We start from the raw sequence: 26,092 nt of genomic DNA on the forward strand, positions 1-26,092 counted from the left end.
AGGGATCCCCTGTCTTTCAGTTTAAATACCCTCTATGTAGCATCCTTGACAGACTGTCTCTACTTGAACACTTTCATTGATGGGGAGCTGTTTGCTTTGAGAAACAACATGTGGTACTGTGCCCTTTTGTCCTCTAACCAGTAGCTCATTTCTAGAACTGGCTAGAGCTCAGGTCTCCAGAATGCTAGTCCTTGCTCTTCGGGATGTTTCCTTTTCCTTGCAGCCCTTCGTGAGAGGCACATAGATATGACTGGGAGCTGTCTAGTCTTCTCCAGTGAAATGGCTTTTTTCGGCCAACTGTTCTGAATTATTGAGAGCTTTGAAAAAATCTTGATACTCTAATCCAATAGTTAGCCACTCCAGTGTTGTATTATTTCCAATTTGTCTTCTGTGTTCTCATTATCTGAAGGGATGTGATGAGAGACTTTAATAAGATCCAGAGGTTGGGCAGCCTGGGTGGCTCAGCCGTTTAGCGCCGCCTTCAGCCCGGGGCGTGATCCTGGAGACCCGGGATCGAGTCCCACATCAGGCTCCCTGCATGGAGCCTGCTTCTCCTTCTACCTGTGTCTCTGCCTCTCTCTCTCTCTCTCTCTCTGTCTCTCATGAATAAATAAATATAATCTTAAAAAAATCCAGATATTTATCTATGATACTCATCTAGTAACCCTATCAAAAAAGGAATTAAGGGATCCCTGGGTGGCGCAGCGGTTTAGCGCCTGCCTTTGGCCCAGGGCGCGATCCTGGAGACCCGGGATCAAATCCCACGTCAGGCTCCCGGTGCATGGAGCCTGCTTCTCCCTCTGCCTGTGTCTCTGCCTCTCCCTCTGCCTGTGTCTCTGCCTCTCTCTCTCTCTGTGTGTGACTATCATAAATAAATAAAAATTAAAAAAAAAAAAAAAAAAAAAAAAAAAAAAAAAGGAATTAAAAAAAAAGGAATTAAAGTTGTTTGAGTATATTTTTTGGTCTGCTCATGTGAGCTCCTAGCGGATGCCATGTTCCAGGTAACACAACATAAGCAATGAAACTTTCTGAGTTTTGTTAACTATTGTAACACTTGCCTGACTTTTGCAAATTGGAACTTTTACTGAGCTGAAGTCTCTGGCAACCTTCAGTTTGCAATATTGTCTCAAAGATTATTATAATTTCTTAAAAAGATTTCATTTTTTTTTTAGGTAATCTCTACACCCAATGTGGGGCTTGAACTCAAAACCCCAAGATCACGAGTTGCATGCTCCAGTGACCTAGCCAGCCAGGCACCCCTCAAAGATTATTGACAGTGATTTTTCATATTTTTCACTATAATTTCCTTGAACCAGATCCCTTAAATTAATTCAAAGGGGCTCAAATCTAAAAAAAAGCTAGGTGGGAGGCTCAAGTCTGATCAATCAAAGGCTCAGATTCATATCCTAGGTTGCTGATGGCTCATCTGCTCTTCCCATTCTGGAGATAATCAGTGTTACTCACCTGTAGACCTTAACTTCTTTGAGGGGTGTTTGGCTGGCATGTGGGACAGTAGGCCCTATCTTTGGGCACTGTGGTTTAGTGGTTAGGAGCATGGCTGGATTCCAACAGGTCTAGGTTATGTCAGATTTCATCTCTGCCACTCATTAACTGGGTGACTTGGCAGCCATTGTATCCTTGCCAACCATTAGTTTCCTCTAAAATGTGTGTCTCGGTAGAGGATTAAATGAAGTCTTTAATGAGGTGCCTGGCCCTTGGTAACCATCTCTTCCATATGGCCATGATGATTCTCTTAAGAGTCTTGCTGGATGGGGCTGGGGAGCACACAGGGGAACCTAGAAAGTAACTTGTTTGGTTGGCCTCCTAGGGCAAGGTAGAAATGCTGGGTACAGAAACCCTGGCTCCAGACCCCACTGTGTCAGACAGCAATGCTGGACATTCCTCAAAGGCCAGAACAGAGTATTTTGACCTTTGGCTTAGTGAGACAAGAAAGAGCATTTCCTTCCTTTGTCTAGAGAAGACCTAAGTGAATTACAGATGATGGCAGATTTCTTAGGCAGGCAGTATAGGATGAAAGAGAAGATGCCTGGCTCCTTTTTGACTTCTGGATGTGAGGTGTGGTGACTTGAAACCTCCAAGGGGCCTAAGGCTGCCATCCTGACAAGCAATGGAACAGGGTGTGGGGCTCAAAAGAAGGCCATGGTGGGGTGAGGAGTGGTGTTCTTAGAAAGGCAGAGCAGGATTCTGCTCTGCTGGTTATAAGGCCACAAGGCCTTGGAGATGTCCTCAATCTGACCCGCCCACCCCACCCCTCTATCCCACCCTCAGTGCTGTGGCTTCTCTGAGAGCTGACCTCTTCACTGCTTGGGGCTAGGGTTCCAGCAGGCAGCCAGGAGTGCAAGTAACTAGAACTGAGATTCTTTCCACTGCCACTCCTGGGCCGGGGCTGTACTTGGCAGGTCATGCCAGGAATACAGGTGAGTGTGTTGAACTTCATGGCCTGAGGCCCTAACCTCAGTGGCCATATTAGGCCAGGATCTAGTCAAGGCTGTGTCCTCTTGCGGCACAGAGACTCTGCAAATGTTGGTTGGTTGAGTGACCCAGGGGATGTTTAGGGGGAGGAGAAGTAGAGTTGCTCCTGGGCTGTGTGGTAAATAAGTGGGGGTGGCTATGGAGTGGGAGGAAAGAAGGGGTGCCGGGGGTTAAAAAGGCCATCTTCCCCAGTGGCTTTTTATCCTGGTAGGCATAAGGGAGTGAGAGGTGGCTGGGGTAGGGGATCGGGATGCTGGGGTCTCGGGCTGCGACACTTCTTGCCAGAGCCTTGATAGCAGGCTGAATTGTGGGAATGAGGTGTCCTTAAGACCATACTGGGGGACATGGCAAATGGTGAGACCCCTGAATGGTATCTATTATTCCTCTCCCTAGCACGCCCACACTTTCCCAGAGTCCTGGGTGGAGGAGTGAGGCATGAAGGTCTGTGTATCCATGAGTGCCTGCTGCAAGCCTGATGCCACTGTCATTCCAGCCCCTTAGGGGCAAGGACAGGGCAGGTGTGACCATGGGCTTACCCAAGAATCTGGTGGCCAGCATTATGCATCTGTCCAGCCGCAGGAAGTGTGGTGGACTGTGGGGGCCTCCACCCACTCAGCCTCCCTCCCAAGCTCCCTGGCAGAGTGGCTCTTGGAGCTAAGCCACGATAATCTGAGTTGTCTGCCAGGTGGCTCCTTCTAGGGCCTGTGGGGACCATGGGTGCTGCTGCTTTCTCATGGTGTCCTGTGGGATCTGGCTGGTGGAGCCCTGGGGGGCCTGGATTTCCTGGAGTGGCTGCACCTCAGCCACAACCAACTGGCCCACCTGCCCCTGGTCTTCACCCGCACCCGGAACCTGGAGCAGCTCTACCTGAGTCCCACTAGCTGACCAAGCTGGGCACAGCCAGGCTTAGGGCCTTGTCTGTCTACGCTGCCTCTTGTGGGCTGGGAACTGCTTCATGTGGCCTGGCCACCGTGTCAGGCCTAGAGGTCCTCTGGCTGGGAGTGACATCAGTGAGCTGGAGGCTGGGGTCTTTGTGGCTTGTTGGTGCTGGACATCTTCTCTCTTGTAGACAACTGTTTGCCCTGCTTCAGTTTCAAGGTAAGGTGGACATCTGGATGGCCAGTAACCCCTGGGTGCAAGCCCTGGGCCTGTGGGGTGCTTTCCAGAAGCTTGGACCACCTGTGGCACTTGTGGGTGGCCGATGTAGGCGACCCGACTTAAATTTTGGCTCTCAGCAATTGGGGGAGGTGCTGAGCAGTACGGAGGCCCGGCTCTGCCCACCACCCCGAGGCAGCTACTGTGCCAGGTATCCTGGGCACCATGCTGGTCAGATGGCAGCCAACAAGCGCAGGTGGAACTCCAGAGGAGCTGGGCAGTGAGAGCCCTCTGGAGAGATGGGTGCTGCAGAGAGAAGTGGAGGCAGCTGGAGCAGAGAGAGCAGCTAGAGATGTAGAAGATGAAAAGGGCTGCTTTTCAGAAGTCTGTCCAGCTGGGTTGTCACCCCTGGGCAGGAGTGGGAAGAGTGGTGGTGGTGGTGGTGCTGTGGGGGACACATGGCTGTCTTCCTCTCTCAGGGCCTGTGACCCTACCCCTCACCTATTCTATGACCCAGTACAATGCTTGCATCCTTCCCAACCCAAGAAAGGGATTTGGCCCTTAGTACTTTTCCACAATCTTCTGGGGCCTAGGGCACTAGAAAGCAGAGATTGAAGACCAGAGAGAGTCAGGGTAGGGTGGGTACCAAGGAAAGTTTGGTTAATCCCAGTCTCCTGCCTCTCCCCACGCATGTCCCTGGCCTCTGCTGTTGCTAAAGTCATGAGGATGTGGTACTGCTCCTGTGGGCACAGCCTGGTCAGGCTTCTACAACTATTTTATGGACATACACTGTCCCCGTCCCGGTGACGGTGAGGGCTGTGTGTTCTTGTCACATTTGAATCAGGGATGGGTGAAGAGACTGGAAAAGTAAAACCAATTGAAAATATGATTCTGTACTATGGGCCTGTGGAAAACTTACCTCATGTGGTTGTCACTGGCGCATGGGGGGAGGTAGACAAAATGGCCTTTAATCCAAGCCCTTTCTCATTCCCTTCATCTGAAGATTGCTTTCCCCCACTCCCACCCCTACATACATGGACACAATCCCATTTCCTACATTTTGTATGGATGTATCTATGCCTCCCTCAGGTTTCTGTTATACTCAGGCTTTATCCCAGTGACTGAAAAATAAGATGTGAGAGGTGTTTTGTTTAGCTTTTACTAGCTGAGTGGGAATTTTTAAGTGGGGATGCTCCTTTCCCCACCCCAGGGAACTGGAAACAAACTGACCTGAATTAAATAGCCTAGTGGGAGTGCCTGTAGAGTCTTTTTTTTTTATTTAAGATCTTATTTATTTATTGACACAGAGAGAGAGGCAGAGACACAGGCAGAGGGAGAGGGAGAAGCGGGCTCCATGCAGGGAGCCCGATATGGGACCCATCCCAGGTCTCCAGGATCACACCCCAGGCTGCAGGTGGCGCCAAACCGCTGCACCACCAGGGCTGCCCGTGCCTGTAGAGTCTTAACTTCAGTATTGGAAGATGAGTTTGTGTGTTGCAAGGAGTGGGGGGTGGTGCAGGAAGATAGGTGGAGATGGCTTTGTGGTGGCAATCCTGGAGTGCCCAGAACTTTTGCCCACTTATTTAACAAATAATCACTGAGTACCTACTATGAACAAGACCTAGTGACAACATCTTTTGTTCATTTATCTACTTAGCATGTATTTCCTGAATGCATCCTGTACACTAGGCTGCAAGGATATAACAGTAAACAGAAAGCAAACACCATCCTTGCCCTCACCTAGCTCACAATCTAGGGTTAATCTGGTCATTAAGAAAGAATCCAAAATACATAATTGCCATTGTGCTGAGGGATTAAAATGAAGGGTACCTGATGTCATGAAAACATAAACCAGGGGAGCTAAGAATAAACAAGGAGGACAAAGGAGAAGGTGGGGACCCGGTTGGAAGCCTGATGTGGTTAAACCATCAGAAGATGGTAGTTCAGGCTAGAGCGGGAGCATTGGAGCTGGAAAGGATAGACTCATTTGAGATGTCCTGTGTGCCCAGGTCTAATCTTGCTCTTCTCTCAGGGGACGAAGGAGACCAAACTTCTCTACAAGTGACTTAGCCAAGAGAACGCCTTACTCTGAAAACAAACAGACGCAGAGGGGTTGTGTGTCTGTGTACACCATTAATCTACCCCCTATTATGAGCTGGTACCAACACAGCCACATTTAAATCTCATAACAACACTGTGAGGTAAATGTCCTCTTCGTTTTACAGATGGGTTTTGGAAAGTGTAGTGACATGCCCAAAGAACCTTAGGGTTGGATTGAAGCCTGGAGCCCAGGTCTAGCAGCATGCAAAGACTAGTAAGCTTCATTGCATCAGGTTATTGCCCATGGTTCTGGTAAGCTGAACCCACTGTTCCTTCCTCTAGTCTAGTTTTCAATTTTGCAGCCAAGAGGAAGGATCCTTAAGCTGCCATGAGCAGAGGGAAAGGTCGAAATCCGCAGAGGGAACACCTGCTCCGGTCCGGAACTAGAGAGCGAGAGCATGGTTTCCCGTCGGGAGGGAAAGATACTGCTCCCAACCCCCACCCCCGCCGCTCCGCGAGAGCCGGAAGTTGCGTGTCGCCTCCCCGCGCCGGTCTCCCCGTCGGGGGTGACGCCGCAGCGGACTGCCCTTCCCCAAGATGGCGTCGAAGATGGGTTCTCGACGGTGGATGCTGCAGCTGATCATGCAGCTGGGTTCGGTGTTGCTCACACGCTGCCCCTTCTGGGGCTGCTTCAGCCAGCTCATGCTGTACGCTGAGAGGGCCGAAGCGCGCCGGTGAGCGGGCCCACGCGGCCGCCGAGTACGGTGGGGGGCGGTACGGCCCGTCCCAAGAACGGGGTGCGGTGAGGTGGGGAAGAAGTTGGGGCCCTTGGGCTGGGGAAGAGTTGGGACCTCGGGCTTTTTAGGGGCTCTGGTCTGGGGCAAGGTGGGCATCGAGCGTAGTGCAGGGATCCTGGCCGTGGAAGGGCGTCCGGTTCGGGGGAGCAGTGGAGCTTGTGGGAACTCAAGGGGTCGTCGCAAGGCTCTCCTCCCGCTTCACTCTGTCCTCGTTGCTTCTTCCCCTCTCCGGCTCGCAGGAAGCCCGACATCCCAGTACCCTACTTGTACTTCGACTTGGGGGCGGCCGTGCTGTGCGCCAGCTTCATGTCCTTTGGGGTGAAGCGGCGCTGGTTCGCACTGGGGGCCGCACTCCAGCTGGCCATTAGCACCTACGCCGCCTACATCGGGGGCTACGTTCACTACGGGGACTGGCTGAAGGTGAGCACCTCGGCCCGAGGCGGGACTTTGCTAAGGGGAGGAGGAGCCCCAGGCCAGTGCCCCGGGCCCGGGCAGTTGGGTAATGCATGGTGCTAGCCACGTGCATAGTGTGAAGCCTGGGAATGCAGAACCCCCAGGCTTGTGGAGATTATTCCAGACTGCAAGAATGAAAGGACCTTAGAGACCACACAAGACTGCCTTTCAGAGTGGGAAAACTGAGGTCTGAAGATGAGAAACAGACTTTCTCAAAGTCACACCACAGTCAGCCTTGCAGGTGAGACTAGTACCTGGGTCACTAGTTCCCAGAACCCTTTAAACCATTAGTTTAGTAATGTCAGATTATAGGGCAAAAGGGACCTTGGAGAGTACCGGTTTCAACCATCCAATTTTACGAAATTTAATTTAGTGGAGCATTTATTATTATTATTATTATTATTATTATTATTATTATTATTATTATTTTTAAAGATTTTATTTATTTATTCATGATAGTCACACAGAGAGAGACAGAGAGGCAGAGACACAGGCAGAGGGAGAAGCAGGCTCCACGCAGGGAGCCCGACGCGGGACTCGATCCCGGGTCTCCAGGACCGCACCCCGGGCCAAAGGCAGGTGCCAAACTGCTGCGCCACCCAGGGATCCCTAGTGGAGCATTTAAACCTGAAAGTGCCAGAACTTATGGCAGGCACTGCAAGCTTGTAGATAATCCTCAACAAAGGCACTGACCTCAAGGAATGGACTGTCAGTCCAGTAGGGGAGGCAGATGAGTGAACAGCTACAGGACAATGAGATTAATGTTTTTTTTTGTTTGTTTGTTTGTTTGTTTTGTTTGTTTTTTATGGGACAGACTCTGTCTTATATAGCAGAAAGAACATTGGGATTTGAGTCTGTACACCTGGGGTACAGAGGGGGCAACTCTTGGTATCTGGGTTCTGCCACTTTCTGTAGGACCTGGGACAATTTTATTAATCCCTCTGGGCCTCAGTTTCCACTTCTGATAAAAATTATCTATCTCTGCTGTACCTGTCTACCACACTTGGAAATGGTAAGAGGGTTCATCAGGTGGAATGGGATGTGTAGAGATGGGCCGTTCTTTGCTCTGGACAGCCAGGAGAAATGTGGCTGCAGTTCCTGACTGGGGTCCCCTTACCTCGGTCCAGGTCCGTATGTACTCGCGCACAGTTGCTATCATCGGCGGCTTTCTTGTGCTGGCCAGCGGCGCTGGGGAGCTGTACCGCCGGAAACCCCGCAGCCGCTCCCTCCAGTCCACCGGCCAGGTGTTCCTGGGCATCTACCTCATCTGCGTGGTAGGTTGGGGGGCCGTTGGCTGGAAGTGCTTGCTTGGGAATGAGGTTTGAGCCCATGCTTGGCAGCACCCAGGGAGGTGGGCAGAATAAGGCCTTGCATGTGCTTCCTGATGGTCTACCTCCTGGGGTTTCCTCAGCCAGTTTTGGGGCCTCAAGGGCCCTTCAGTCTCCTGAGACCTGCTTGAGAGTTCCTTCTCCCAACATTATTGCCACCAGGGAGAAAAGAGGTTGGATTGACCATTCAGTCCCAAGCCTGAGAGAAGAACAGAGTGGACTGGTCATCTCATGGCTCTAGCCCCCAGAGGAATGGGAGAGGGGACAAAGGAGAGGTTTGGTGGGGTTCAGACCCCAGATGGGGATCTACCACTTAGAGTTGTGGGGGTTGTCTAGGGTAGCCAGTTATGGTACTCCCTCGTGGAGGACCTAGAGGGAGCCAGTGTGGATGGGGACCTGGACAGGCTCCAGGTCACTTGGCTTCATCTTCGTTACTGGGCATCGTATCCCATGTGCAGTTCTGTATTCAGAGGTGAGAGCCCTAGTCTGGCTGTGGAGACACACTTCCTTCTGAGCCTAGAAGGGGAGGAAAGACAGGCCTTAGCCTCATGAGCTCCTTAGTCTGTGGGAGAGATGCAGGGCCTATTTTCAGAGAGCCCCCAAGTCTGAGATGGGAGTCAGAAGCCCACCTTGCAGAGGCTGACTTGCAGGTGCCATCTCCAGGGCAGCCATCCCCAGACCGGCTCCTCTCAGCCTGCTGGAGAGACTTAGAGGATGGTGTGTCTCTAGGCCTACTCACTGCAGCACAGCAAGGAGGACCGGCTGGCATATCTGAACCATCTCCCAGGAGGGGAGCTGATGATCCAGCTGTTCTTCGTTCTGTATGGCGTCCTGGCCCTGGCCTTCCTGTCAGGCTACTACGTGACCCTGGCTGCCCAGATCCTGGCTGTACTGCTGCCCCCGGTCATGCTGCTCATTGATGGCAATGTCGCCTACTGGCACAACACACGGCGCGTTGAGTTCTGGAACCAGATGAAGCTCCTTGGAGAGAGCGTGGGCATCTTCGGGGCTGCTGTCATCCTGGCCACTGATGGCTGAGTGGCATGGCGAGGACTGAGATGGGTGCAGGGGGTCACCCAGGGCCACCCTGCCTTCCTCCTCGCTGGCCCAGTTGTTTCTTTATGCTTTCTGCTCTGTTGGTTTGGTTCTCTGCTGTGTGTATGTGTTGGTAGGAGGCAGGTCTCTTCCCCGGGTCTGGGCTCAGCCCTTGGGGGTGGTGGGAGGCCTCATGAAGATGCCTTCCAGGGTTTTTTCCCATTTGTTATTAGGGACCCAAGGCCAGCTGCTTCCTGGGTCTCCTGTTTCAGAGAAGGGAGTAAGACAGGGCTTGGGTGGGGGTACAGAGGAAGGAAGACCATGAACCAGAAGTGAGCAAATGTGAAAAGTTCCTTTTTGAGCCTGACGAGTCAGCTAGGCTCTGCAGTGCTTTCTGGAGACTGGGAGTGAGTATGTGTGTTGACATGTGGATTGGGCCAAAAGAAGCTGAGGGGCCAGGCACTACAGAAGTCACGAGTTCTCAGGGCATGCTGGGGGCCGAAACAGCTCTAGCCTGTTGCCCCAGCTTGAGAGCTGAGCAGGCCCCAGTCTGGGGTGTGCAGGGGTCTGGCAGGCAGCGGCTAACTCCCCGCCTCTTGCATTCTGTTTCTAGCACTATGGTTGGCCTGGTTGGGGTGAGTGCCCTCCCAAACACCAGACCACACAGTCCTCCAAAAATAAACATTTTATATAGACATTTGGCTTTGCTTCTCTGTTCTCCCCACAAGGCACGTTGCCATTGGCTGGGATTGATCTTGGGTTCTTGAAAGACCACATCTGGTTAAGGCCTACTTCAGTCCTCCCGTGACCTCTGCCCTGTTCTGGGAGTTCCCACAGGCCTTTGGCTCTCTAGTGAGGATCCTCCCTATAGTCTGCTTTTGATCTGTCCCCAGTTCCTGTGTCTTAGCCTTTTTCTCCCCTTTTCTTCTGGTTTTTTGGAAGAAACCTTTGGTGAGGGCAGCTAGTGGGGAGAACTAATGTTAAGTGTTCAATGTGAGGGTTTTACATCTTACAGATGAGGAAATGGAAGCTCAGAGAAGGCGAGCAGCTTACTTCAAGCCACATAGCAAATACAGCCACAGCCACAGCTGGATTCCAGGTCAGACCTGTCTAATGCCCACGCACAGCTGTGTCACCCCTCTCCTGAGGAAGTCAGAGGCTGCTCATGGGTCGGTTCTGTTGTGGCTCTGCTGTGCCATGGTGGTCCTCTCCCTACTTGTCCATGCACCTCCTGATTGAAAATAGCCCAGTGGCCAGTATGGGCCTGGCACATGGTGGGAGTCAAAAATGCGACACGAAACCTCTGGCTTTGGACTCCCACCGGCTGAGATATTCTGTTCCCGCAGATGGTGACAGCTTCCAGTGGGGCCTAGGGGGAAACATCCAAGTCTGGGTCTGGGTTGGAAAGAGCTGGAATTGCTATTGGTCTGACTGGGGGATGGAGGGGAGCCCCTCCCGGGGCTGCTGACACCCAGGTGAGGGAGACGGTGACAACATACATCTTTGGGGCACTCCCATCTCTTAGCTCTTCTCTTCCCTCTAGGAGTCCCCTGGTTCTCCAGCCCTTAAGATCTTGCTCCCAGAAGGGCACTGCTCATTTCCTCTTAAGTGTGAGCTGACTCTCAGACAAGTATTTGTGTTTTAATCAAGGCCTCCTGAAAAGTTGTAAGACCCGAAGGAATTAAAATACATGGTGGAATATCAAGCAAATGGGGGGTGGTCTTTTTGGGCAAGGGAGCCTCGAAACAGCACAGAGACCACAGAAACTGGCCCACCTTTAAGGTTAGCCCTGAGTAGAGCCCTAGAAGGCCAGCCCCCCACCCTCACCTCCCAAATCCCTAGACTGAAAATTGAAGGCCATCTGGTTATAGCTTTGGAGCCAGTGATGGGTGTGTGTGTGTGTGTGTGTGTGTGTGTGTGTGTGTGTGTGTCTTGGCACACCCTTCTTCCTGTGCTTGTGCCCATTTGGGCATCCCCCTCTGGACAGAGTAGAGTAGGGGTTGCTTCCTCCTCTGCAGATCACTTAGCCATCAAGCCTGGTCCAGCCTGTGGCTGCCTGGGAGCTCCTCCAGCAGGCATGGCTTTTGGTTCACCCTGGTTGTCCCAGGGCCTGCAGGCTGGTGGTGAGGGTCAGCTGCCTGGGTCAGAAGCTGGCTTGCAGAAGGAGTCCGGCAGTCCCTTGGCGTGGTTGACCAGCTCGTAAGAGTCCCGGATATCGGCCAGACCAAACCAGAAGAAGATCCACTGCTTGTTGGAGAAGCTGCCATCACTGTGTTTGAAGTACCTGGTGGGGAAAGGGGGGTGCCTTTAGGGCAAGGCCAGTGCTCATTATTCACTGGTTATTTTGAGGACCTCCTACATGCGAGGCACCCTGCTATTATCTGGTTTCATCCGTACAGCAGCAGCCAAGAGCCTGGTAGTATTAATGCTCTTTTCACAGAGAAGCAGCTAAAGCTCAGAGAAGTTAGTTGACTTGCCAGAGTCCCAAAGCTAGGAAGGTTAGACTGAGGACGTCCTTTGCTCTCTCCAGTCTTGTCTGTGCATTCAGGGGAGGGGTTCTTGTTGGTCCCCACAGACCTGGGTGAGGGGATAGTTGCAGAGGGAAACTAGACATGCAGTGGGCTGGGGGCCAGAGCTCAGCAACTCTGGAGGGTGGAATAGAGCCTGGAAGGTCAGGATTTCTCAGGACTCTGGGAGAGTTGGGGAGTGTCTTCAAGGAATCCACCGCTGTGGGGCCCAGTGCTTTTAAGTGTGCTCTGCTTCTGGGGAAATCTCAGGCTCCCTGTGTGGTCTGCTCCCTGAGGCGTGGCTGTGAAGGGCAGGCGGGGGTGGGGGGGGTGGGGGGGGGGTGGGGGGGGTGGTCGGCAGCCCAGAGCCCCGAGGGGCGGGACCTACCAGGGATTGATGGGGTTAGTGACCCGGGAGCGCCAGAAAAGCGTCTGCAGGTCCCGCCGCAGGCACTCCCACAGCATCTGGCCAGAGCCTTGGCCCTGGCGGCTGGAGCTCACCACAAATTTGTCTAGATACGGGGTGCCCCCCAGGACGGGCTCTGTGGTCAGAATGGCGGCCGCGTTGTACCTGGCGCAGCAGGGGAGAGGCAGGCTGGGACCTCTCCTTGGCCCCCAGCTGCCCAGCTCTGCCCCTCGGTCCCTGCCTGGGGCCCGCAGGCTCACCCCTCAGAGACGTAGACTGAGTGCAGCCGGGGGCGCAGCGAAGCCAAGTAGTCATCCCGGAGCTTCTTGCCGAAGCTGGCGTTGACCAGGCTCACTAGGCGGCCCTGGTCCAGGCTGTCTAGGCTTCGCACCCGCAGCATCCGCTCGGCGTTCTTGAACAGGGTCCCGGACCCTGGGGGTGGGGTGGAGGATGGAGGAGGAAGGGACGGAGAGCCAGGTCCCGTCCGCTCCTGCCTTTGCCCTGCCTGGTGGGGGCGGGGGAGTGTCCAGATGGAACAGGGGCCGGTGGGACAGTGACCCTCTTTGGAAGACCTACACAATGAAGTGATTTTTGTGGTCTGCATAGATATGTACATGATTTTCACACAGTGAGATGCTTTCCGCTGGCTGCTGGCTGTTGTCCCTCAACTTCGGTCCATCGCCTGTAGTCCCACCTACTTCCCCTAGACCCACCTACCTCCCCGAGCCGGATCTCCACCCCCCCCACCCCGCCCCCAGGCGCGGCCCTCACCCTTGTTGCTGAAGAGCTCGGTGAGCAGCGTGCTGGCGGAGGTGATGACGGCCGAGGAGTGGTGGGGCAGGCGGCTGAGCACATCCACAATGAGCCGCATCTGCTGCCGTTCCTTGGTGCTCACCCACTCGGCGTTGGTCACCAGGTCCAGATCAGCGGGCAGGTTCACATTACTCAGGACCTATGTCCAGGGCCAGGGGGTGAGCCTCTGGCCTGCAGCTGGCTACGGACTCTGCCCCTGCCCTCCCCGACCCTTCCTTTCCGACCCTCTACCCGCACTTCCTCCCGGAGTCCTCGGCCAGGGAGGGTTCCGATCCGGCACCACGCCATTCCCGGCCCACCCGGCTGGAGAATGACTGAAGCCCTCTGGAAGGTGAGCAGGGGGCATGAGAGGGGCTTAGCCAGGCACAGAGTCACAGGAGTGGGACCCAGAAGGAGGGGACACACCTTTTGAGTGCCATCGTGCAGGCCTCCGGTGGTATTGAGGAAGATGATTTTGGTAGGCTGCAGCGCCTTGGCTAGAGCCGCGGTCACCTCCAGCGAGTCGAGGAGCACCGAACGGCGTGCGGTCGTCTCCCCGATGGGGCACAAGATGGGAATGCTGCCCGACTCCAGGCACCACTGTAGCAGGTCGGTCTCCACTGAGACGATGCCACCATAGCTGTGGGCCAGACGTGATGCTCAAGAGGGCCCCCTCCAGGCCTGCCCGGCTGGGGCAGGGCAGGTGGCTTAGTGAGGTCTAAGGACCGGGGCCAGGGCGGGCGGCACTAACCTGGCATGAGGGGCTGGCTCAGCAGCTCCCAGCACCGACCCACCACCAAAAAAAGGCACGGCAGTGGCAGCGTTGTGCCGCAGCTCATCCACCAGCACCTTGCAGTGCTGGGCAAGTTGTGCCTTGGCCTCCCAGAAGGAAAGGCAGCCGGAGGGCGCTGTGGGAGCCGGCAGCCCGAGGACTACTAGTGGCTTCATGTCCATGCGCTGCAGGAATGCCAGGGCGAAGGCCAGGCTGGATACGGCCCGACTGCACTTGAGTACCTCCTCGTCCACCTGCGCGGGAGTGAGCGTTCAGAAGGGGGCCTCAGTGGCCCTGACTCCTGCCACAACCGCTTGCTCCTGCAGCCTGGCCCGCAGGGCCCTGTCGCTGCACCTCCCCTCCCCAGGAACAGTCAGGCTCCATTTCTGGCTACCGGCGCCCACCTGCTCCGCCCTTTGCCCCATTGGGTCTTGCCATCCCCTTATCTCACACTGGTGTTCCTCCCTCTGTGCCTCCCTGCGACCTTGGACTCTAGGACTCCTTGGGGGGAGGGGCGAGCCAGGCGGCTCCTGTCTAGGTTCCCCACTTGCCATCGGAACTCCTAACTGCGGCGGCGGTGGTGGTGGTGGGCGGGGGGGATTTCTCCAGCGCATCACACTTGGCGGATCAGGGCCCCCAGTCTCCTCACCTGGGCTGGTTGGGAGACTACTGGAGCAGCGCGCAGCCTCACCCGGTCCCGGCACTCGTCCGGGCACCATCTCACCTTTTCCCGCTTCCGCTGCGCAGAGTCCGCAGCCGGTCCTCCCATGCCTGGCGACACGTCGCCGTACAACCGTACAGCCCCCGTCCATCCCCTCGCCGTGACACGGCCGGCGCCCGGCTGCGCTCACCTCGATGACGGCGAAGGGCTTGTCCGCGGAGTGGTAGCAGGTCTGGAACTGCGTGAGCCAGTGGCGCGCCTCCCCGGGGCTGGCTCCGCACTGGTTCAGAAAGGCCTGGATGTCCCGCTGCACCAGCGAGCGGCCTGCCGGGGGCCCGGGGGGCTCGAGGGGCTCGGGGGGGACCGGGGGCGCGGGGGGCGGCGTCCACTCCGGCTCCTCCGCGGCAGGCGCGTGGGTGTCGTCCTCGGCGCCCTCGGTCCCTTCTCGTACCGGCTGGGCGGGCGCCCAGGCGGTGCTGAGCCGGCGCCCCGGGCTGGCGCCCCTGGCCGCCCGCCGTCGTGCGCTGCCGCTCAGTCTCCGGGCGTCCCCGGTGCTTCGGGGACCGCGCAGCCTTCCTCCCGCAGAGGTGGCCCGCAGGGCCCAGGCCAACCGCGCCGTCGCCATGACAACCAGACGGGCTGGCCCCCCCTCGAGTGCGCTTCAGTCCCGAGCTCCGGGTCCTGGGGGGGCTCTTAACCTGCTGCAAGGCGGGGCCGGACCAGCCGGGGCGGGCCGCGAACTGGGGGCCCTGAGTGCCTCCGGGTGCATTTGAAGAGGGTCAGGCCTTGGGTCAGGGGGCGGGGTCAACAGTATCCCCGCCCCTGGGGAAGGGGGATGGAACCCACTAGCGCGCGCGGGTCACGAGGCAGAGATAAGGGGTGCGGGGCGTCTTTAATCTGTTGCCAAGGCCGGTTCCAGGAAGGGCCCAGGGGACCCAGGGTGGCTTTGAGGGTCTCTTAGGTTCTGGATGATTAAAGGGGAGTTTGAGGAGGTCAAGAGGGGAGAGCAAGTGACGGTTAAGGTTATCGGGATTGAGGGAGGAGACTGGAAGGAGAGGTGGGGAAAAGTGGAAGGAGGGTGGAGGCGGGCCAACTCTACTGGAGGGCGGGGATGCCTCCCTCCTATCATCTGAACGCAAAGATTGGAATCATGAGGTTACCAGGGTTTGCCAAGCTCCAGACACTGGGTACCACTTTGAAGAATTTTGTCATATTCACAAATCACCCCTTATTTTATTTTATTTTATTTTACCTTATTTGAAACTAGGCCATAAGCTATATATCAGACTATAAAGTGCTGTGAGGACAGCTTCAGTGTCCCTTTTCCTTCTTTTCCCAAAATGTATGCTCCTTTCTACCAAGACCAGTGTTTAGATCCATCCAATGGGAAGGGAACCAGAGGGTAAATCCCCGTTATTAGTATTAAAGTTTTCAAATTTAAAGTTTATCCCTATCAAGATTATAACTAGAAGACCAATATCACTTGCTATAAACAGAAGAAAGCCTTAAGAATAAATCCAGAACAAACTGTTATTAAATTCCAGTTAGGTAGTGTTGCCTGGTCTCTTGGTAACACATAAGGCCAGTAAGGGCCCAATGTCAGCTACTCTAGCACCCTGGGAGGCTTTCTCTTGATACATGGAGAATGCCAGGCACTGTGCAGAGCCCTTCACATATAGTAACTCATTTAATCCTCACGATGAGGCCAGGATGAGTATTATTATTATGCCCATTTTTTAAAAAAGATTTTATTTATTTATTCATGAGAGACAGAGACAGAGGCAGAGACATAGGCAGAGGGAGAAGCAGGCTCCCTCCAGGGAGCCTGATATGAAACTTGATCCCAGGACCCCAGGATCATGACCTGAGCTGAAGACAGACTCAACTACTGAGCCTCCCAGGTGCCCCCAAATGTATGTTCTTAAACACAATTTGAAAAGCACCTGGGTGGCTCAGTGGTTGAGCGTCTGCCTTTGGCTCAGGCTGTGATCCCAGGGTCATGGGATCGAGTCTCACATCAGGCTCCCTGCAGGGAATCTGCTTCTCCTTCTGCCTATCTCTGTGTCTCTCATTAATAAATAAATTATCTTTAAAAAAATGAAAAGGACATGAAAACTTTCACTGGATGTGATTCATTGTTATTTGGTACTGTATCTGCTCACTGCCTAAAAGCACCCTGTATGCTATCACTTGTACACATCCTGCGCTTGGGTACACTGTGCTGGAGTCCCAACTTGTGTCGCTGTAGAGGAGAAGCAGTGATTCAGCCAAGGTCACATAGCTGTTAGTGTTATGGCCAGATGCTAGGTATCTTGAGTTCTCACCACTGCTCTTTTCTTCTTTCTGTAAAGTTCTATGCTCCCTGTGCGGGGAGTCAGGACCCTGAGGACTCTGCCTAAATGGCAAGTGGTGGCCTGAGCTGCTTCTCTCCTGAGTATCCCAGAGGATGCTGGGTGAGGATTGCAACCCCTTCTGGGGATCCCCTGCAAGAACCACAGCACATGCACGCATGCACCCTCCCAGGCAGAAGACTCCTGGCAGAGGGGGTGGGGGGAGCTGACCTCTGTGACCTCCGCCACTGACTTTTCCATTTTCCTTTTTAGAAATCCTGGGTTCCATTAGAGAGTAAAGCAGGAAGTGTACCCCCTACTCTGCGGGGTCACCTCTAGGGCCTTCTTTTTCCAGGATAGGGCTGCCCACGCCCTTCTTGCCTGCACTTCCCGGAATCTACCAGAGGAGGGGGTCCCAGCCCCTCATCCGAGCTCCCACCTTCCCTGGCCCCTCTGAGCTCAGGGGTTCCTCCCTCTCCGTCTATCCGCCCCAGCCCTGGCCTCTCTTCACTCCTCTCCCAAATGCAGGCCCCTTCCAGGCCCTCTCCCCACAGCTGTGGCTAAGTCCTGCCTCCTGCCAACTGGGGGCCTGTGTGAGGGCAGGGCTGACTTCTCCTTCCACAGACCAAGGCCCCACCCTTTTCAGAAGCCAACAGCATCAGCCCCATTTCCCCTGGGCTGGTGACACCAGCTGGGGAGCTGCTTCCCACTGCTTTGGGCTTTAGCCCAGGGGGCCGTGTCCCCACGCAGCCAATGGGCCCAGGAATACCCTGAGTAAATGATTAACTCCAGACCCAGTGACCCCAGGGCCACTGTGTCCCCACTGCCTCTCCTGGGGGGAAAGGCCAGCCTCTGGTTGGAGAGCTGGCAGTGCTTCACAGAGGAGATGAGTGTGGGTGTGAGGTCAGCACCCCCACCTGACCCCATATCTCTGAATTGAGGGGCTATAATATTGTTGTCAGTCTGTGGTTCTAGCTTGAATTTTCTTTGTTCCCCTCTGAAGCAAGCCGTTATTTTGTTTTTCAGAGCAAAGCTTGTTGTCAGTTTGCCCAGAATCGGGCTCCTGTCTTTTCACCAGGCCCTGGGTCATGGAGATGCTGAGAACAGACATAACCTTCCAACCCCTCCAGATATTTCCGCTTAGCATGGGCTTCAGCCTTGAGCACAGGAGCTGGTTTGAAGGGCCAAGGCTTTCCCTCCTACTAGAGCCCTCCTTGGCTGCCACTCAGGACAGGTGGGCATGGAGGTGATGGTCCAGGGATGACAGCTGACAGTTCCAGTCACAGCACCTAAGCAAAGAGATACACACACACACACACACACACACACACAGAGTACACAAATGTAGCAACCCACACCATCCATGAAGATGCATGCAGAAACACAGATGTGTAGACGCACGGGTGTACAGAGATACACAGAATACATGGATTCCCACACCATCCAAAGTCACACAGATGTACACATGGAGAGATACACATGTATAGACACAACACGTCTGCAGAGAGACACAGGTCCACTCAGACACACATTGGCATGCAGAATTGTGCACGTTTACATGCGCAGTGACTCAGCATATACATGAACAGGTACTGAGAACACACAAATACACACCCAGCTGTTGTCAGTGATGACAACGGGGGCACTCAGATCTGGAGACATGAATATGCACAGACTTCTGTGTGCACATGCCCACACATGCACACACACACAACATACAGAATTATTATTATTATTTTTAAATATTTTATTTATTTATTCATGATAGACAGAGAGAGAGAGAGAGGCAGAGACACAGGCAGAGGGAGAAGCAGGCTATGCCGGGAGCCCGACGTGGGACTCGATCCTGGGAACCCAGGATCGCGCCCTGGGCCAAAGGCAGGCGCTAAACTGCTGAGCCACCCAGGGATCCCCAACATACAGAATTAGAAGCAGACATACATCCTAAGATCATACCCATCTACCCATGTACAGAGGCCCAGAGCCACACTCATTCACATGCCATAATGGTGTCTGGCATGGGAGAAGTGGCCAGTAAACATTTACTGAATGAATGAATGAATGAATGAATGAATGAATGAAGAGAAAACAGCAAGAAAGAGGTAGGGCCCTATGGAAAGGGAAGACTGGCTCTGTAGACCCTGTCGTGGGATTGGTCCTACGACTACTCAGACAGCCCCAAGGTGGCCCTCCTCATCTGTGAGGAGGAAGAGCCCAGTGGGAGATTATAAAGTTTTGTGAGCACACACCATGTGCCAGGTGGTGATCAGGGTGCCCTAAGGATGTAGTCCCATTTTCCCTGGCTGGAGGTCAGGAGGCCTGGCTCTGCCACTTCCTTGACTAAAGAGGTTTGGCCAAGGTATTTAACTTCTCTGAGCTCCCATTTTCTCACCCATATAAAGGGGGAAAGAGAATAAAACTTAATCTCATTGCATCACAGTGAAGATGAAGAGCTCTCCATGGGCATGCAGTCAGCAAAACCCACACCGTGGGAAACTATAGGACAAGTAACCTGGTTTCTTCAACAAATAAATTACAAGGAAAAGAGGAGGAGAGAGAAGGGTGGAATTAGAGAAAAAGGTGTATTTTTTAAAAAAAGATTTTAAGTAATCTCTATGCAACCCTGAGATCAAGATTCACATGCTCTACTGACTGAGCCAGTGAGGTGCCCCAAAAAGATGCATGTATGTATATATGTATTTTAGAGAGGGAGAGAGGGATTGCAAGTCAGGAAAAAGGGAGAGGGAGAGAGAGGATCTCAAGCAGATTCTGTGCTTAGTACAGAGCCTCACGGGGGCGGGGGGTGGGGGGGCAATCCCCCAAACCTGAGATCATGACCTGAGCCAAAATCAAGAGTCAGTGGCTTAACTGACTGAGCCACCCAGGTGCCCCTAAAAGTATATATTCATGGAAGAAGCAAACTTGCTTTTATTAAGTGTTTGCATGTCGGACTGGTAACTGCCACCTATGGGAGTTCATTGAATTTTCTCATTTGTCCGATCATACACAGCAGTGGGTAGATAGTATAATAAATCCTCTGTACCCATTGCCTAGCCTCAAAAGTATATATGTCTTTTAGGGGTGCCTGGGTGGCTCAGTCAGTTAAGCATCTACTTTCGGCTCAGGTCATGATCTCAGGGTTCTGGGATAGGGCCCCATGCCAGGGCTCCCTGCTCAGCAGACTTTCCGCTGAGCAGGGAGCCTGCTGCTTCCTCTCCCTCTGCCCCTGCTCCTTGCTCTCTCTCTCTCTGCCAAATAAATAAATAAAATCTTTTAAAAAGTCTCTTTTAATCCTTATTTGGATTCTGAATCAAACAAACCTTAAAAAATTAGACAATTGGAAAAATTTGAGCACAAAGGATATTTGATATATTATTTTTTAGGTATGCTATGATTGTGTGTGGTGTTTTTTATTTTTATTTTTTATTTTTTTTTTTTTTTTTGTGTGGTGTTTTTTAAATTATTCCATGTACTCTAGGGTGCATGCTGAATATTTATAGATGAAATGATAAGATGTCTTGCATTTGCTTCAAAATAACCCTGGAGGGCAGAAAGCAGTGTGGGGAAACAGATGCAATTAGGCTCACTATGAGTCAGGAGTTGATATTTGTTGAAGCTAGGCAATGGGTACAGGGGATTTATTATACTATCTACCCACTGCTGTGTATGATCGGACAAATGAGAAAATTCAATGAACTCCCCATAGGTGGCAGTTACCAGTCTGACATGCAAACACTCAATAAAAGCGAGTTTGCTTCTTCCATGAATAGTTTTTTAAAAAAATATTTTATTTATTTATTCATGAGAGACAGAGAGAGAGAGGCAGAGACAGAGGCAGAGGGAGAAGCAGGCTCCATGCAGGGAGCCCGATGCTGGACTCGATCTTGGAACTCCAGTATCAGGCCCTGAACTGAAGGTAGACACTCAACCACTGAGTCACCCAGGCGTCCCTTCCATGAGTAGTTTTCCTGCAAGGCATGAATATGTGAAACAGTAAATACTCCACAAATATAGAATTTATAGATTTAAGAATTTCGGTATTGCCATGAGCCTCTTGTCCAGCAGGGGACTCCCTTCTCTCCGCCTCTTCCTCTGGCTGCTGCCCTGGGAGTGTTTTAAAAGAAGGGAGCTAGCAGCAGTGTGAGGGCTATGCTGCAGACCTGTTAGTGTCTGATAGAGACCTTCTCTGGGAAATGACAGAAGAAAAAAGACACATATACACAGAAGGCAGAATTTGTCCATAACCCTACAATAGGATGTCTTCCTACAGCCTACAATCTTTAGGGCCTGGGAGTCTTTAGGGGAGGCTACTGTCTTTTTTTTTTTTTTTTTTTTTAAGACTTTTACATTTATTTATTCATGAGAGACACAGAGAGAGGCAGCGACATAGGCAGAGGGAGAAGCAGGCTCCCTGCGGGGATCATCACCTGAGCTGAAAGCAAATGCTCAACCACTGAGCTACTCAGGTGTCCCAGGACAGGCTACTTACTGTCTTGAAGATAATTGATGGCAAATTCTTCCTCAGGTACTGTTCTAAGCACATGATATGTATTCACTTATTTAATTCCCGACTAACACCACGAAGTAGGTGTTACCATTATTACAAAGGATCCAAGGAGACAGATTTTAGACAAGTGGAGTTAAAGTGTTTTCAGGGTACAAGCAGAGCTTCCTAGTGGACAAGGGGAAGAGGATCCTGGAGCTCAGGAGAGAGGTCAGGGATGGAGAGGCCCTGAGTGTGGCCACGAGCTGCCAAGGAGGGGGTGGAGAGAGCAGAGAACACAATGGAGAGGTAGAAGAGGGCCCACCAGGAGTCACCCAGAATCCATAGGTGGAGATGTTTCAAGAAGAAAGGGGCAGCCCACAGCATAGATGCCTCTCAGAGCCTGAGAAAAGGCCTTTGGTTTCACATATCAGTGACTTTCCCATTTCAGTGTGGTGTGTATGTGTGTGTGGGGGGAGGGAGTAGGGTGGGAAAGTCCAGTGGCAGATGGTTGGGGAGGGGCCTGGGATGAGACCATAGGAACTTCTGGGAGAACTATGGCATTCCTTTTTTATTTTAAAGATTTTATTTATTCATTCATGATAGAGAGAGGCAGAGACACAGGCAGAGGGAGAAGCAGGCTCCATGCTGGAAGGACTACAGGATCGTGCCCTGGGCCAAAGGCAGGCGCTAAACTGCTGAGCCACCCAGGGATCCACCAGCCTCATTCTTCAAAGCATGGTTCATAGCATCACCTGGGAGCTGGTTGGAAAGGCGGAATCTGGGGCCCACTCTAGGCCTACTGAATTAGCATCTGCATTTTAATGAGCTCCCCAGGGGATTCTATGGGCATTAAAATCTGAAAAGTACTGGAGCAGGTCTGTAGGCTGGTCTCTAGAGGTCAAGAAAGGTAGGCATTCAATATGGGGATATCCCTAGTGAGTCTGAGGCCAGGGAAGATGTGGAGGGAGAGGTGAAGACCCTGGGGTGGAGCTGGACTCAGGGGTGTTGTGTTTATTGCTCCATGGAGGCTGAGTGTCGTGTGGGACTCATGGGTAAGGTGGTGTAGTGCTGGGTGGTATTTCTGGGTCAGTCCCATGGCTGAGAGCTCCTGGGGAGAGAGTCAACTGTGTGTTCCACAGAGGAAAGAGGAATGTGTAGAGGTGAGTGTGAGTGTGTGTGTGTGTGTGTGTGTGTGTGTGTGTGTGTTTGAGGGGTTTGGCATGTATGAAGGGTGAGGTGTGGGTCTGAGCTTATGTGTATCTTTCGTATGTTTTTGTGTTTTTGTTAAGTCAATAAATGGAAGTTTCATATGGCCTCATCCTAATATGTGCACGTCCCAAGGCGAAGCTGCTGTGGAGGCAGGGGATTGTGGAGTATCAGGGCTTAGGAAACTGTCCTAAGGTTGAACAGCCCGCCCTCTGGACTCCGGGAACTCAGGGCTCTACCGTCAGGCTCTACGGTCCTTGGCGGATAAGGACGCTGTTCCGCGGGCGGCTGCAGCTTGTAATTACACCTATATTGCCACGAGAGGGCGGTGTCGGCCCGGCGGCCCGAGGCCGGGTGCGCTCCTTGCGAAGTTACAGCTCTCGGTGCCGGGGGCGAGCGAGAACCGGACCGGGGCCGCGTGTTGCGGGGCAGGCTCTTGGTCCCTTCGTGCCCAGGCTTGCTGCCCGCCCCGGACTCTGGCTGCCCCACTCCAGCCCACGCCCTTCCAGAGCCACCCCCTCTTCGTGCGCTGCTCTCGCATCCTGACACCTCCAACCCTCCCGCGTGTAGACCAGCTCTGGGAGTGAGGGTGCAGCCAAAGGGGGAGGAGGAGGACTGGGAGGTTTTACTGGGGGGCAAAGGTGGGAGGAGGGGGTTCAGGCGTCCTGAGTCGGGACACCCGAAGGGAGCGCCCACTGTGGACCGGGCAGGGTGCTGGGCCAGTGGACCCGGGGCAGGCTCCGCCCTTGCCTTGATGTGGGGTCGGACGCCGGGGTTTCCAGTCCCAGCCTCACAGACTGGCTTCCACTCCCACTGCAGGGGTTCTTTCTCCCTTTGGTCTTGTTCGTGGGGAGAAAGCTGACTTCCCTCCCGACTTACTGATTCACTGGTGGTTGCAGGTCAGACTGAGAAACCCCAGGGAAAGTACCGATGTTCGTGAACCCGCTGGTGTGGCAGGGCAAGGGCAGGGGCGGGCAAGGGCAACGCCGTGGGTCGTGAGGCCAGTGGAGTGGGTGCAGGGTAAGGAGACCCGGGGAACCACTGCAGGACTTCGAGGAATGAGGGACCCGATCTCAACTGGGCTCCTGGAAGTTAAGGGTAGGGGTGGGTCGGATGGGTGGGCATGGGGGATCCCAGGCAGGACCAGGGGTCTGACAGTGGGAGTGAAAAGAGGAGCTGGTGGTCACATTCAGGGTATACTTAAAAAAATAACAACAACAACAACAACAAAAACCCACCCCCTTTTTTTCCCATTATAAAAATATAAAACTGGATAAATAAAACCTACCGAGCCTACTACTGGATAGCTGCTTTTGCATTTGGTCCATGTGGTTCCATGCTCTTCTTGTACATTAAACAAACAAACATTGGCTGTGTCATTGTGTACCTACAAATATTTTTCTGATTTTCACTTAAGATGTCAGGAAAGTTTTTCACATTAGATCCTATATTAGTTTCCTAGGGTCGCCCTAACAAAGTGCCACAGACTGGTTGGTTGGAAGTAGCAGAAATTTATGGCCTCACAGGTGAGGATGCTAGAAGTCCAAGATCCAGACGACTGCAGGACCACCTGAAACCTATATGGGGGAATGCTTCCTTGGCTCTTTCAACTTTTGGTATTTGCTGGCAATCCTTGGCATTCTTTGGCTTATAGATGAACCACTCATCTCTGTCTTTGGGGTTGGATGGCTACCTTCTCCCTGGGCTTGTCTCCTCTTCTTAGAAGGACAACAGACATATTGGATTAAGTGCCACCCTACTCTAGGATGACCTCATTTTAACGAATTAAGACTGCAACATCCTGTTTCCAAATAAGGTCCTATTCTGAGGTACTAGGTGTTAGGACTTCAACATATCTTTTTTTGGGGGGAGAGGTACACAATTCAACCTGTCACACTTCTCAATTGTGCCTTTTAGTGACAAAGATTTCAACAAGGGTAAAATTCCCTTGTTCATTTAATTAATTTCTGTTATTAAACATTCGATTTGCATCCAACTTTTATGTGATTATAAACATAATTAGTGGGGCACCTGGGTGGCTCAGTTGGTTAAGTGTCTGTTTTCAGCTCAGGTCATGATCTTGGGGTCCTAGGGTCAAGCCCCACATCAGGCTCCCGGCTCAGAAGGATAAATACAATCTTAAAAAAAAACAACAACAACCCCATAATTAGCACTTCACGCATAACATTTTCCTTCAAATTGCTGAATGATTTTTTTTAAGGGTAAATATTCAGAAAAGGGACTATCTGATCAAAGTTTATGAAAGATTGTGATTACATTTTCCATTTGGGGAGAGGTATATGATGAGAAGAGATGAAGCACCCAGGTGGAAAAGAATTACCCACAGGCTCATCAGCCAGAGAAAGCTTCCACCAGTCTGCTGTATTTTTTTTTTTTAAGATTTTATTTTTAAGTGATCTCCACATCTGATGTGGACCTGAAACTCACCCTGAGATCAAGAGTGGCTCCACCACCTGCCCCAGCCAGGCGCCCCCTGCTGTATATTTTTATACACACTACCTTTATTTTTTTTTCTGGGTTGAGATCATATTGCAGGTAAAACTTTGTATTCTGCTTTCCCCACTTAAAGGTCCCAAACAGCTTCTCATCTCATAAACTTCACAATCAACTGCACAGTTGCACAGTGTTACACTGTAGGAATATTTTAAAATTTATTATTGAATATGCTGTTATTAGAGATTTATGCTACTTCCAAGTTTTCACTGTTGTAAATAAACTGTGGTACACATTTTTGCAAATATTGCTGAAATTAGTTTATTTCGGTAAGTGCCCAGAAACTGAATCCATAGTTTAAAGTGCATAAATTCCCACTGAGTCTTTGGAAATTAATTTTCAAAAGGGTTGTCCCAACACACATTCATCCGCCCTGAATGGATGAGTATGTCTGAGAATGCCAGCACTCTCGCCAGCAGTGAGTTTTATCTCTTTATTTATTTTTTACATTTTGAAATCTTCCCAGGTAAAACACAGTATTCTATTTTGTCTTTTTTGGTGACCAGTGATGCCATCTGTTCTTATGTTACCTTTCCTCTTTCGAAGTTGTCTCTTCATGTCCACTTATCTTTTTGTATCCTAATGTTTTATGTAGAGATTTGTATATTCATTTTACATATAAAAGATATTACCATTTGTCAAGGCACCTTGGTGGCTCAGGAGCTGAGCGTCTGCCTTCGGCTCAGGGCGTAATCCTGGGGTCCTGAGATCGAGTCTTGCCTGGGGCTCCCCAGAGGAAGTCTGCTTCTCCCTCTGCCTATGTCTGTGTCTCTCATGAATAAAATAAAATATGTTTTTAAAAAAGCTATTACTCTTTGTCATATCTGTTATATGGATTTCTTTCTTTTCTTTTTAGTTTCTTGACTTATTTAAAAACTACTTATTGGGAAATGCAAATCAAAACAACGGTAAGGGGAGCCTCACTGGCTCAGTAGGTGGAGTGTGCAACTCTTGATCTCAGGGTTGTGAGTTTGAGCCCCATGTTGGGCATAGAGATTAATAAAGAGATTAACTACCCCCAAAAACCCACAACAATAAGATGCTTCCTCATATGTGTTAGCATGACTACGGTCAAAAACACGAGAAAGTAACAAGTGCTGGTGAGGATATGGAGAAATTGGCATCTCTGCACACTGTTGGTGGGAATGTAAAATGGTGTCATTGCTATGGAAACAGT

General features: G+C 52.1%; 2 protein-coding genes across 5 annotated transcripts; one reads left to right on the forward strand and one right to left on the reverse strand.

Moving 5' to 3' along the window:
- The first annotated feature begins 6,142 nt into the window (after positions 1-6,142).
- Positions 6,143-9,936, forward strand: TMEM101 (transmembrane protein 101). Its single transcript, XM_025440174.3, has 4 exons — positions 6,143-6,362; positions 6,665-6,845; positions 8,006-8,152; positions 8,936-9,936. Exons 1-4 carry the CDS (start codon positions 6,226-6,228, stop codon positions 9,242-9,244), a joined length of 774 nt encoding a protein of 257 aa, XP_025295959.1. The 5' UTR covers positions 6,143-6,225; the 3' UTR covers positions 9,245-9,936.
- Positions 9,912-15,206, reverse strand: NAGS (N-acetylglutamate synthase). Of its 4 annotated transcripts, none has more exons than XM_025440171.3 (7): positions 14,570-15,198; positions 13,698-13,972; positions 13,373-13,586; positions 12,926-13,106; positions 12,415-12,586; positions 12,137-12,319; positions 9,912-11,525 (listed from the first exon to the last, which is right to left on the reverse strand). In XM_025440171.3, exons 1-7 carry the CDS (start codon positions 15,002-15,004, stop codon positions 11,372-11,374), a joined length of 1,614 nt encoding a protein of 537 aa, XP_025295956.1. In that variant the 5' UTR covers positions 15,005-15,198; the 3' UTR covers positions 9,912-11,371. The 4 variants fall into 4 exon arrangements, with proteins under 4 accessions (XP_025295956.1, XP_048969976.1, XP_048969977.1 ...); XM_049114018.1 differs by lacking the exon at positions 9,912-11,525 and adding an exon at positions 11,536-11,818 and having other exon boundaries at positions 14,570-15,206; XM_049114019.1 differs by lacking the exon at positions 12,137-12,319 and having other exon boundaries at positions 14,570-15,203.
- Positions 15,207-26,092: the final 10,886 nt, after the last annotated feature.

Source organism: Canis lupus, chromosome 9 (assembly GCF_003254725.2).
Source record: "Canis lupus dingo isolate Sandy chromosome 9, ASM325472v2, whole genome shotgun sequence".
Taxonomy (NCBI): domain Eukaryota; kingdom Metazoa; phylum Chordata; class Mammalia; order Carnivora; family Canidae; genus Canis; species Canis lupus.